The following is a 13,946-nucleotide window of genomic DNA, read 5'->3' on the forward strand; positions in this document are numbered from 1 at the left end:
ACTAGTTGGTTCAACGCGGCATTAAGTATCACGCATCTTGTTCCACAGAACAAGAGAGAGAGATAATTGCCCCCCTCCCCCTAGAAAATCATATTTTTTGGTGTAAGCGTTCATATTACATTGAAAATGCGACCTCTGTCTTGTCTGCTGTATGAACACATGAACTGCGCAGAAGAAGAGACGACGTCACACCCGACGTTGTGTTTGCGGAAATAAATGTGGTCCAGCGTGTCGGAGCATTCAAGCGATTAGGTAGCAGGTAGAAATAAATACAGTATTTGAGGGAAATTATGAGGCGAGGCTTTATTATCTCATTTCATGGTGGCATCACTAACGATGACGTCACGTCATAACCGTGCGTAAAAAAATCAAACTATCTGAGCCGAGGCTGAATTACTACGGTCGCCATAAATGTACACTTTATGCTTCACGTTTCAAGTGGGATTAAATCAAAGTAAAATAAAAAGTCAATAGTGTTACTCAAAACAACTACAGATTCGATCACCCTGCTGCAGCACTTTCCCTCCGCCTGTGCGGAGCGCATCTTGGGCTCGACAACATATGAAAGCGACCCAGGTCGCATTTGAAAAAATCGAAATTGAGCCGTTCGGACTGTCATAAAAAATCAGATACAGGTCGCATAAGGGCAAAAAAATCCGATCTGGGTCGCATTTGCCTGCGGTGTGAACCTAGCCTAACATGGTGCTAGCGAATGAGAACCTGCTGGACTGGGGAGAGGTATCTGGCCGGAGGAGGGGTAATCTCAGACAGGGGTATCGTCAGACCGGAAAGGGTATTCTCAGAAAGGAAAAGGTGGGGGTTTCTTTTCTTTTTTTTTAACTCCTCCCTGTGACGTAACCTGCCTGCAAACAGAAGCGCGTCACTTTATCAGCGGTCGAAAAGCCTTGCCTTTTACTTCGACGCGAGAAAACGGTAAGTGACTCTTCGTTATCTGTGAAAATATGTTGTATTTAAATTAAGCAAATTATAAAAATGACTGTCTATGATTGTAACATTATCAAAAATAACTTTGATTATCGTTACCTGCGTATATTTCATCCTGTTTCCGTGAGAATGCCGTGTTGTCGGCAAAGGACATATGTATAACTTTTTTGCTTAGTTATTGTAATGTCATTCTATATGTAGTAATCACTACAATCATTTGTCATCAGGACTTCAAACAGGTAGTTGTTTTATTCGAAGTGTAAGTTCCTCGGACGTCAATTATTTCCACATTGGAGTCAGACTTCATGTCTGTAATTCATGTCGTATTACCAAACGGTAAAATGCAACGGCCACGTTGTATATTTTTATATTCACTATATTTTAACATTCATTCTTTGCAGATGCATCACTCGATCATTCAGGGGAATGTAAAGTTTGCAATGCAGCGCTGCACTCAATGCTGCAAATACACTGCCCGCTTTCCCCCTAATTTAAACCTACTCGTCTCTGTAAAGTTCTCCAGCACACAAAAAATGCAATTACGTTTCAAGGTAATGCCAGTTTGTGTATTTCTTGCTAAAATGCATCTGTGGACACTTCAGGGACACTCGAATTACCTTGTGCCCAACAGCAGCTGTTATGTCTTATATTGAAGCCATCCATAAGTTACCTGGTAAGATAGTGCTACATTGTATTTTTGTTTAAAAATTTTTTTTGTGTGTGTATGTGTGTTTTAATCAACTTGACTTTATGTCTGGACATTATAAAGCCAGGAAAAGAACTGATAGTGAAAATGCAGACCGCTGCCCTGATGTGTGCCAACCTTTGGATGTACAATGAAATGAAATAAACGGTAGGTCACCCACAGATGGATGTTTTTGGATTATGTTTAAATTGACATATAAAGAAAAGACAAACAATTTCAACCATTTTTTCAATTGCTGATAGGAAATGCTTGCTTTGACCTCATTCAGCAGATTGCCCATTCACAGGCGAAAAAAATGTGTTCTCTAAATGTGCTTTGTCTTATACTTTATGTAATTGAGTGCATGATATCTTGTCTACAATATGTTACACAGGGAAAGACCATATTTGTTGCAGACCTTTATGTTGTTCCAACATGGAGTCCAACACCATGTGACCCCTTCCTAGGTTTACCAAGTCCTGGACGCTGCATATGACTTCACCATTGTAAGTTAACCATCTTTTTTAAAGAAAAAATAAAATTATTTTTTAAAGTAAGCTCTAGAAGACTTCGTTGACATTGACTTTATTTTTTGATGACTATCACTTGCACAGCAGTAATTATTCGGCACTGCAGCACCTGTCATGTCCCAAATGTTCTTTTAGTTATTGTTTCTTGTAACTTTAATACTTGTGTCGCTCAAAACTAACACACATTCCTTGTGTGTTTCTACATGGCTAATAAAAATAAATGCTGGTATTATTTTTTTTTTTTAGAATGACATGCCTGTATTGAAGAAATGGTGTTGTATACTACGAATGGAAAACTTCATCCATGGCAGGTTGGTACTGTGCAACTGTATAATTTGTTTGAATGAAAAATGGTATGTAATGTTATGTCTTATTTCAGCTATGGGAAATTATTTGCACGCTGGACGGATGCTTCAAAGGCATTTCTGCGAGATTAAATCCTTCCTGTGTTCTGATTTAGGAAACACCAGCTGGACAACACTTCTGAGGTTGATTTCATCAATGGTTTCATTGATTTTTGAAGCCCACTTTTATAACAATGTTTCTTTTCACTGAGAAATCCTTCCTTGTGATAAAAAAAAAAAAAAACATCAAAAAACCTTGATGCTATTGACTTTTAAAAAAAATTGTATTTGAATAATGGAGAAAAAAAATGAAGCAAGAGGAGCAACAACAGCTTCTATCGGCTGTACCCACGTGATAAAGATGGAGATCTAACAGATGATGTGGTGCTGCACTGGAGATTGACCAACCGGGCAGGATTCTGAGGAGGACCTACCTCTCCAAAGGAATCATCCTGCAGCGCTTTATCTTGAAATGGACTTACACACTATTCGAGTTTGCGTTTTATAGCACTCCATTGTCTATTAACTGTTGCCACTCACAGCATCCATTGCAGCCTGGTCATCCTGGAAGGGGGATCTCCCTTATTTGTGGCTTCCTCTCAAGGTTTCTCAATTTTTCTCAATTGTGTTTGGAGTTTTTTCTTGCCCTCCTGGGGGTTAAGATGAGGGGATGTCCTCGTGGTCTTTTCAAAGCCCTGAGACCTTTTTCATTGAATAAATGTGACCTCACTAAACTTTTTGAATGTGTCTTTTCGAACAGTCAATTGTGCACTGGGTTGAGCACCAACAGAATACAGTTTTTGTAATCATTAATCATGGCAAATGATGTTGGACCTATAAGGTAAAGTATCAAAGACAAGAACAGACTATTTTAAATAAACGATTGTGTCCATCTCATCTTTCATATTCAGTTATTTCATTAATGCTGCAGCATAATGAATATATTGGAAGTAGTGGCTCAGTCTTGGGTCAGTGTTGATTACATAATAAGACACATAAGACAAACGCCGCAGTGCAAAATGCATCTAGCAGATGGTTGACTCATACATTACGATTTTATATGCAATGGTTTTTATCTGTTATGTAGCAGCCACTATTGATTGTCTTTATTTTGTACATGTAAATAAAATAATATTCAAATTAAAATTGAAATGCAAATGTGTATTTTTCTATAGGTCAAACAAAGAAGAAACAGTACAATGTGCACACGTTGATGTTACGAAGGCTTTTCTAAATTTCTATACTATAGTTAAAAATAGCATACATAACCATATGCAATACAATACAACATAATCACGTTACTGTCACGCTTATACGCTGCCTGATCTTCACAAAAAAGGGGGTGGGGTGCCAATAGTAAGTGGCGTTAATGCGCGTACAACTTGTGAAAATGTAATCTTTATCTTCATCACTTTATTTTCAAACCTTTACTACCATCACTTCATGTTTAAAATGTAAACGCTTTTATTTACAAATCTTTACGACCACAAACCTTTACGACTACCACCACATCTTCACGACACCACCACTTCCTTTCTGAGAATACCCTGTCCGGTCTGACAATACCCCTGTCTGAGATTACCCCTCCTCCGGCCAGATCCCCTTGGAGCTGGGAGTCGGTACCATTACTCATTACATTAGTCATAATAAATGCCATGCATTGCATTGGAAAATATATCAGAAATGTATTTCTCTTTCAATTGTTTACTTTTATGCAGTCAGTTGTTACATCAATAGAATTTAAATTAACAAACTGTCCTGAATGTTTGGGCTGAAATAGCCCCAAGACACACAACATTTGCATTTTAAACTTTGAATTCAATATGTATTAAAATTCAAGTTTTATTCCTTATATACTAGTTGACTAGTCGCAAATAAAATTTGAGACTAGTCGGCGGGCAAATCAGTCGAAATTCCCATCCCTAATTATGGGAATAATATATATATATATATATATACAGACATACAGTGGGTACGGAAAGTATTCAGACCCCTTGAAATGTTTCACTTTGTGTGTCATTGCCATTTGCCAAAATCAATCAATTATTTCTAATTTATGTACTCAGCACCCCATCTTGACAGAAAACAAACTGAAATGTTGCAATCTTTGCAACTGATACATCACGTAACAACCAGTCATAACAGTACCCCCCCAGAATCTAAAATAACAATAGACTAACAAGGGCAAAAATCCATCCATCCATCATCGATACCGCATATCCTCACAAGGGTCGCGGGGCGTGCTGGAGCCTATCCCAGCTGTCTTCGGGCAGTAGGCGGGGGACACCCCGAATTGGTTGCCAGCCAATCGCAGGGCACACAGAGACAAACATCCGCACTCACAATCACACCTAGGGGCAATTTAGAGAGCCCAATAAACTTACCATGCATGTTTCTGGAATGTGGGAAGAAACCGGAGTACCCGGAGGAAACCCACAGGGGCACGGGGAGAACATGCAAACTCCACACAGGGCACAAATCAAAAACACTAAATAACTAAAGCTAAATAACACTAAATAAACTAAAGTATAAAACAACAAGAACAAAGTAATTAAACCAACACCAGGAAACCAGCTTGACTTGACAGCAAACAAACAGCAGTTAGGCGCGACAAAGATGATGAACCAACAAAGACTGAAAGAAAACAATAAACCAAATACAAACAGGCGAGACAACGACAAGACTCAAAGTGTACAGAGGGAGCTGATAGGGTAACACAAGGGATCGGGCGGACGAACACAGGTGGACAAAACCCGCTTTACTTGGTCTAGGACAGCAAATAAACATGCGACAAAAACAATGAACCAACAAAGACTGAAGGAAAACAATGAACTAAATACAAACTGATGAGACGAGGAACACCTGGACAAGATACAAAGTGTTAGAGGGAGCTGATTGAGCAACTCAAGGGATCGGGTAATGGAGCAAAGGTGGACACAATAACCCAATGAGACAGACACATAACAGAATCATGAGGAAAAACATGAAACTAAATTCAAAAACAAAATCAACAACAGATAGGAGAAGGCCAGACAAAAGGTTCCTGGCGGAACCAGTCTGGTGGGCGACCCGGAGGCCAGATGAGAGGTTCTTGACGGTGCCAGTCCAATGGCCGTCCAGGGGGCCATACAAGGGGTGAGGGCAGCCTCAGGCCTTGCGCCACCCTAGCAGAATCGGAAGGAGGCCGCAGAGCTTGCGCCGCCGGAGCTGAGTCAGAGGGCAGCCGAAGGCCTTGCGCCACCGTAGCAGAATCGGAAGGAGGCTGCAGAGCTTGTGCCGCCATAGCAGAGTCAGAGAGCAGCCGAAGGCCTTGCGCCGCCATAGGAGAATCTGAAGGAAGCCGCAGAGCTTGCGCCTCCGGGGCAGAATCAGAGGGCAGCCTAGGGCCTTGCGCCGCCGGAGCAGGGTTGAAGCCTGGTGGTGCCGAGGAGCCAAGACAGGGGCCTGCATTTGCTGAGTCGCCGGGAGGCGGGCCTGGCGCTGCTGAGGAGCCGGCATGGGGGCCTGCAGTTTCCAAGGTGCCGGGAAGGGGGCCTGGCACTGCCGAGGTGCTGGCAAGGGGCCCTGCCTTATCAGCCTGCCACAATAGAGGTAGGGAAGCACAAGACACACACGGGGTTGGGAGTACAGATAGTGAGGAAGGTAAACTAGAAGAAACGGGATGAACGGGACTAGGTGAAGAAGTACGCAGTGAATGAGGTGTCGAAAAAAGGCAGGGAGTGAAGTGGCTTGGGTATAGTTTTGGAATGGCGTGACCAGGAAAAGGCTCGATTACGGGAGGAACCAGAATCTCTATTCGGGCGTCAATGTTGGCCACCGCGCGGGGGTCGCGTGTAATTTGCCAACCAAGCACCCAAAAAAGGGTCTGAAGGGAAGGGTTCAGCAGTGGACACTAAGGGTACAGGTTTGGAATGACGCGACTTGGAAAAAACTGACTTACAGGAGGAACCAGAAGCTCTACTCAGGCACCTACGTTGGCCACCCCGCGGGGGTCCCGTGTAGATGGCCAACCGGGCGCCCAAGCAGCGATCTGATGGAAAGGGTTCTGGAGTGGATACTAAGGGATCATCATCAGAAAAAAATGACAAAGACGGACAGAGGCTTGAATAATGACTGGAGAATCGATCGGGAAAATCAAAATCAGTGTCAAAATCTTAATCGGAAACTAAGGGATCATCATCGGAAAAACGTGACTAAAACTGACAAGGGCTTGAATAATGACTGGGGAAGGGACCAGGAAAACGAAAATCAGAAAGGAGATTAACCAAATCGTGGCCATCTTCACAGTCAGAAAAATCGGAGTCTAAAAACAGGGGAATGTGCAAAACTAGGACAAATAGATGGCAAAAGTGAGAGAGACGTGGAAGAAAAGTCATGAGCTTACACAAAGGTTGTGGGGGTGGTCAGCAGGCTGAGGGCGGTTGGAGGCAGACCAGGACTTGCAACGGCCTGGGCGACCCATCATGGGGGAGCGACACGAGAGGTTTCCAGTGAAAAGGCGAATCAGCAGCCGGTGAGACAATCACATCCTGATTGGAGGTGGAGGGATGGTTAGGAGCAGGTGGTGATGTATTCGGCTTGATGGATTGTGTCTTGAGTCGGCTGGGTCCATGACTGCTCAGTACGTTCTGTCACATGAGGATCAGGATTTGGACCCATACGCAGACATGACTGAAGTTATAAAGTAAAAAGTCTTTATCAACGAAAATATAAAGTAACTGCAGAGATCTGAAACTGGAAGACAGTTTGCATCCTGACTCGAAGAAAGTTTGACATACTGACGTGTCACTGAGTAACTCAAGCTTAGAAACTGTTATGACATGAGGCCGATATGACATAATAAACGACAAAGCATGTAGGACCTTAGCAACTGCATAGCAACTGATACATCACGTAACAACCAGTCATAACGCCATAAATATTAAAGGATTTTGTCTTATCACAGTTTAAATATTAGTAATTATGCTCCGAAGTTGTCTTTCATCCCTGCTACTAAAACCTTTTAAACCATTTACTGAGAAAGATTTAAAAATAAAAACAGAGAAACATGACATGGCGGAAATCACATTATCAAGCTAACTAACTATATGCCAACACCCGACTGCAGAGTGTCTTTATAAAAGCCCAGCCATGCCAACTATTTCTTGTCATCATCTTTTTTGGCATTCCGATTTTTCTAAATGCTGCCTGCTAATGCTACTATCCTGAAGGAAAATGAAAAAGTTCATTGTACAAGGGGCAGTACTGCCGAGCGTTGCTGTGTGCCTTTATATCTGTTTTTTTCTTTTACATTTAGGCAGATGAGGAGATTTGATGTCAATTGATCATTGTCATCCATTGGCACAACTTTAGCAGAAACACCTCACTTGAAAAAAGAATGACTGAGCCAGCATCCGACGTGTGTTTGGGAGACAGGACTGCCTCCCGAGGAACAGAGAAAAAACAGCACAGACACGTCTCGCCAAAACAATGTCTTCATGGGCTATGACTACACCGTAGATCCTGATCCAGCTGGATGAAACCTGGCGCTGGATGAAAACGCAGAGGAAATTTGCCAGCTGAGACAGCCAGTTGAGAGCTGACACTGAAGCAAGACATACTGTTGTTTACCAGGTAAGACAAGTTTAAAGTGACATGAATAACATGCATAAAATGAATACATCCAATTTAGAGGTGCAACGATTAATCCATTATTCGACAACTAATCAATTATCAAATTAATTGATAATTATTTTTGGTAATCGTTTAAGTATCTAATTAAATTTTGAAATTGTCCAAATGCTCGGTATTTCAGCTTCTCAACAGTAAATATTATCCGATTTGTGCAGTCCTCCATGAAATTGGACTGAACATCTTTGTGTTGAATCAAAATAAAACAATTGCTTTTACTTTGGAAAACGATCAAAATTTTTGCCCATTTTCTAACATCTTACGGACCAAACCAGTAACTGAATCACAATTCATTTGTTTGTGCAATGTCCTGTTTTTGAAATTTAAACATTATTCATATCCGATCCATTGAATAATCATTCAAAATAATCGACAGATTATCCATCCATCCATTATCGATACCGCTTAGGGCACACAGAGACAAACATCCGCACTCACAATCACACCTAGGGGCAATTTAGAGTGTCCAATCAACCTACCATGCAAGTTTTTGGAATGTGGGAGGAAACCAGAAGACCCGGAGAAAACCCACGCAGGCACAGGGAGAACATGCAAACTCCACACAGGGAGGCCGGAGCCGGGATCGAACCCACGACCTCTGAACTGTGAGGCGGATGTGCTAACCGGTCGACCACCGTGCCGCCAGAAGAAACTTTTGTGACACAAGTCCTTGAACTTATCTCACACACCTTGTATAGTCAATTGCTCTGATCATGGGCAGACCTACGGTAAGTCCTGACTTCTAGTTCTCATATTTTGTCAATGTTTTCAGTCCAGTTGGAGTGTCACTCAAGCCAACAAAATCTCGTTACTTATATAGTATTAGGGGAAAAAAAACTAAAATCAAAGTTGTTTATTATGTAGCCATTTATTTGTTCTTGACCTATTAGCAGCAGTGAACACAAATTCTATGTAATCGTAGACAAATACTCCAATATTAGCTTGGTTTTGTAACCCTATTACTGTAATTTGAGTAATACGGTAACAAAATCAAAATAGTATTCAAATAAAAGTTTAACTTGTTTTTTATTGTAAAAGGTGAATTCATCTGTACTTTTGAAATATCTGTTTTCAGGTGTTTAAGTATCTGTACCAGGGTTACGCCACACGCAGCAAACGATGCGAGACGACAAGCAAAATCCGTTCATGCACTGTACCGTTCATCTTCACCAGGGTCGCAGGTGTGCTGGAGTCTATCCCAGCTGACTTTGGATGAGTGATGGGGTACATTCTCGACTGGTTGCTAGGCAATCGCAGGGCACAAATAGACCAACGACCATTGATGCCTACAGACAATTTAGAATGTTCAATTAACCATATGTGTTTTTTGAACGTTGGGAGGAAACTGGAGTACCTGAAGGAAACCCACGCAGGGATGTAAACTCCACAAAGTAAGGCCGGAGCCCTGCCTTGCGCTACAACCTCAGAATTGTGAGTTGAATGAGCTCACCATTCATCCAAACGTGTTGCAGACAAGTAAACTCTCTCATTAAAAGGACGTGTTGACGGTTGAACTGGATGAATTATATGACGGTTTTATTGGTTTATTACCTGTTACCAAAAGCGTATGATGGATGGATGGTCTGATTTGTTAAAATGATGGTGCCTAAAGTGTCCTGCAATTCTTGAATTACCCATATACGCACAGTCTTTGAAAAAAAACATTGGACTACCAGTGTTTCTTCAGTTTCTTGTGCATTTTAAATGCCTGGTAGAATTTAGTTGGACATATATAATGTTGCCAACAAAAACGGCTCATAGGAGTTTAACGTAAGAGCTGATAGTGAACCATTTTCAATGGTTTTCTTGATTTAGAAAAATCCCTCCAGTCTTGAATAGCTATTGTATTGTGCTGGCAAAACATTGCTATTAGGCATTCCATGTTTCGTGGGGGCAGGGGGTGGGACTGTTTGACACATGATACACCGTGGTACCCGACATTAAAATGAAAAAGAAAGTAAAGAAAACAAGATGGTCTAATTTTTTTTCCATGACCCAATTTATCCACCAAAAGACATGTATCAAACTTCTACAGCACTGCAATTAATATCCTATAACTCTGTCATTGTTACTCAAGTGAAGTAGAAGTGTCTTTGAGGATGGAATTTATTTAGTCACATATTAGCGATGAAGTGTACAACAAATGAAACATTAAAACACGTATTGTTATTAATTATTTTATTTGACATGTACTACGATGTTAGTCGTACTGTACACGCGGCTTTTCTGCAGGTCGCCGAGGCGGGACTATAGCGCAGGTTCTCTTGGGCATCCGCCACAAACGCCGCGCCGGGTTTTCCGGATTTCCTTCGGCGGGCTTCTCACAGCCTCGAGTGCTGTCCTGATATCACTCCGCTGGCATGGTGGAGAAGCTGCCTTGCTGATTGTGTGATGGTGGCAGGCGTCACTGCACACTTCCGCCACCGCTTCCCATATTCACGTTTTGCGCCGTCGGGACTCTCGATGCCTCGCAACAGAACCAAGCCATATCCTTACCGGGATTGCGCTCAAACCAGTAACCATATGACATGCAAGTTGACTTGGAAACTCCGGAACCCGTCAGGTCCGAGCAGCAAAACTTTTTCTCCCCGGACAACACCGTAAAGCGGCGAGTGGACTGTTGCTGCTGGTGTGTGTTTGGCCGCCGGCTGCCCGCGATCACACCGCCGCCGCCGCCGCCGCCGCCGTAAATTGTTTGGCTTTCCGGGGCAGTTGTTGTGAGTAGCGGGGAGACGCTTCATTGTCAAAGCCTCTCATGTTGGCTCTTATTTGTGTTCTCGGGAGCTGTTTGTTTTGGAACTGTGTTAAGGAGGGAAGAAGGCTCGCTGCCCTTTAAAGCGCCTCGTTGTCGCTCACTCCAGCGGCTGTTGCCGGTGCGACCTCCGCTGGCCGGCTCCTTGGGACCCTTCGCTGCGGAGGACAGAGGAGGGGGTGGCGGTAGCCAGCGGAGGACAGAGGAGGGGGCGGCGGTGAAGACAAGCTGGACGTTGGAGAAAAGTTCCTTCAAAATAGCAGCCACTCGGCCCAGTGATGGGGGACTTCGCCTCCCCCGCTGCCGGACCCAACGGCAGTATCTGCATCAACAACAGCCTGAACCCGGCCGCCGGGAACGTGGTGCCTGCCGGGACCGTGGGCATACCTAAGCACAGCACCGTGGTGGAGAGGCTGAGGCAGCGGATCGAGGGCTGCCGGAGACACCACGTCAACTGCGAGAACAGGTACCAGCAAGCTCACGCCGAGCAGCTGGAGATCGAGCGCAGGGAGACGGTCAGTCTGTACCAGCGGAGTCTGGAGCAAAGGGCCAAGAAGTCGGCCAGCGGGAGCTGCGGCAGTAAGCAGCCGCAGATCAAACAGCCCGACCCGGACTCGGCCTCCTCCACGGAACAGAGGAATAACACACTTATAGCGGTAAGGACGCACTCCCGGTGACGGCCAGAGACACCCCTCACGCTCACACACCTCCGCAGACAGTGCACCCAACATCCACGACCGCAAACAAGTACCACACAGTAGCTGCAGGACTACTACAGGACTAACTTGTTCACTCACAGTTAGAAGAGCTGACAACACAGTCACCCGCCAGTAATTGCTTGCCTGACTTTTGCAAGCACGCCGACTATGCGTTTGGTTGCAAGGTGAATGCTCCACCATTAATACTTAACAGCTGATTCTTTCTCTTGTTCAGGGCGTTTTAAAAGTGTTTCAACTTTTTTACCCCACTGCCAAACTACTTCTCCTTTCGTGTGTTAAGTGTGTGATACTCTGTAAGTAGGCATCAGTGTTGTAACAAATGCTTCCCTGCTCTCAGCAATGACAGTTCAGGCTCCAGATTTGTGACATGCTTTCTAAATCAACAGCCAGTCCCCTGGTGCCAGTGTTTGTTTACATGGACTGCAATATTATATTACTATGAGTGAGTCCTTAAAGGGCACTTTGTGATTCAATCAAGTACTATTTGAATGGTGGTTAGTTAAACAATTAATAAACGGATACATTAGAGAATCAAAGACTAGAGAAGTAAACACACACACACTCCTGAATTAGAGTTAAAAGCTAGTTCTGGAGAGATATGACGTTCTGCAAGGAGCATCGAATGCCAGGGTATAGTGTGGGTGTGATTTGATGCGATGCCCACACTGTAAACGGGTTCCTGAATGCATATTTTTTTCTGTAAACACAACACTGCATTTAACTATAGTGAAATAAAAAAATAGCACCATGGGTTGATGTCACTATAAACAGTCTGTGATGCAATGCACAGGCACCTGGTCATTAAGTGGGCCAAACTAGCAGACCTCTCATTGTTGCCAGAGTGGTGATGATATTTTTACGATTTAAGGCACACAACTCTTGACAGAACAAATGATCACCAGCAAGAGCAAATGAATCTTATGGGAGCCAACAGAACGACTATGCTGATTTTTGATCGGGAGCATCGGTTGAGTATTGTTGTTGTTATTATTATAGTAGTGCGCTGTGGTCCTCTGTGATTCTCACTGTAGTTTTGACCACGGAAAAAACAATCAGACTAAAACATGTGATTGCATGTAGAGAATGATCGAATAGACATAGACCAACTGTGTAGAATCCCTGTTTGCACTGTATCTCCTGTGGGCAGGCTCAGGTTTCCTGAGAAAAGACCAAAGGACTCATGTCTGGAATGTCAACAGTGTCTTTCCTTTTGTTGCTGCAATGAGCCCAGGTCCTCTCCTTTTGAGATGCAAAATAAGAGCGTCTTTAATTTCCCAGCTAGTTGTTGTTAAGGAGCCTAGCAAGACCCGTCGGACGTAGTACTTGAGTGCAATGCAGGATCTCCCGGTAGCCCTTGTGGACAGTTAACGGAATTGTCTGGTAGATGGCTGGCTACAAAAGCTCTGAGATTGGTGGGGCTTCTCTGTCACTAACGGTGACACTTGAAATACAAACACTGTATTCAACAAATGCGCTGTGCTTTGGAGTGCCAAGACGTGAATCGTTAAGAAGAGGAAGGGAAATGAGAGAAGCATGTGCTATCTTTTTTTTTTTTTTTTTCTCTTTCATTGCTCTGATGAGCAAAGCCGCAGCTAGATGGCTGTATGTAGTCACTGCAGAAGCAGGCATTCGAGGAAAGCCAAGCTTGCTGTTGCTCCAGCCAAAGCCATTGTGTGCACGCATGCAGACACAAATGCCCACAGGGTTATGTTACAGTCTGTTCTTCAAAATACACAGTGTGGAGAAGGTGTGTTCCATACACAAAGTGTTCAAATACACTAGGTTCATTTGTTGCTGTAGCTGTTCATACATCATGTTTGACAGTACCAAGTGAGCAATTTCCATGTCTAGTTCATGATGTCAATTTGTGGTTTAAATCATGTCATGCATTCCTTTCAATGAACAGCATAGGTACATTTTTTAAATGTTTTACATGAGAACTAATATAAACAAACAATTTACTGCTGTGATGAATACTTTTACTTTGATTGTTTTTTTTTTTTTTAAGTCTGATTCTAAAGTATTTTGCATGATCATGTGGATCCAAGATTTCAGTCCACTCTTTCATGGTTTTCAGACACTCCCATATCAAGGCAGGGGCAAGTCTCTAATCATGGCAGCATGCTTGAGTCCCTGACGGGTGCACAGTAGGCAAATTCATGTTAAGGACTCAGCATAAGCAGCAAGTGGGTATCCTAGAGCCAAAAAAGACGACATGCTCAAATATACATTTTGTGGCCTTGATGCAACACAGTTAAAGTTTATGATGGTAAATTTGTTGTGGTGGGAAAGTTCAACTAA

General features: G+C 43.2%; 1 protein-coding gene and 1 long non-coding RNA gene across 4 annotated transcripts in view; both read left to right on the plus strand.

Moving 5' to 3' along the window:
* The first annotated feature begins 206 nt into the window (after positions 1-206).
* LOC147145493 (uncharacterized) lies at positions 207-3,401 on the plus strand. Of its 3 annotated transcripts, none has more exons than XR_015087163.1 (5): positions 207-1,618; positions 1,715-1,798; positions 2,025-2,136; positions 2,407-2,471; positions 2,621-3,401. It is a non-coding gene; the product is annotated as an uncharacterized LOC147145493 (long non-coding RNA). The 3 variants fall into 3 exon arrangements; XR_015087164.1 differs by having other exon boundaries at positions 207-933; positions 1,347-1,798; XR_015087162.1 differs by having other exon boundaries at positions 207-1,798.
* Positions 3,402-10,479: 7,078 nt separating this feature from the next.
* The window catches only part of maml3 (mastermind-like transcriptional coactivator 3), a 145,462-nt gene continuing 141,995 nt past the window's right edge, over positions 10,480-13,946 (plus strand). Inside the window, exon 1 of the mRNA XM_086032260.1 lies at positions 10,480-11,582. Within this exon, the coding sequence (XP_085888386.1) occupies positions 11,205-11,582 (378 nt within the window). The 5' untranslated portion in view covers positions 10,480-11,204. The remainder of the gene's footprint in view (positions 11,583-13,946) is intronic.

The sequence above is a fragment of the Filicampus tigris genome, chromosome 6, assembly GCF_054856515.1.
Source record: "Filicampus tigris isolate MCC_2025a chromosome 6, RoL_Ftig_1.0, whole genome shotgun sequence".
Classification (NCBI taxonomy): Eukaryota; Metazoa; Chordata; class Actinopteri; order Syngnathiformes; family Syngnathidae; genus Filicampus; species Filicampus tigris.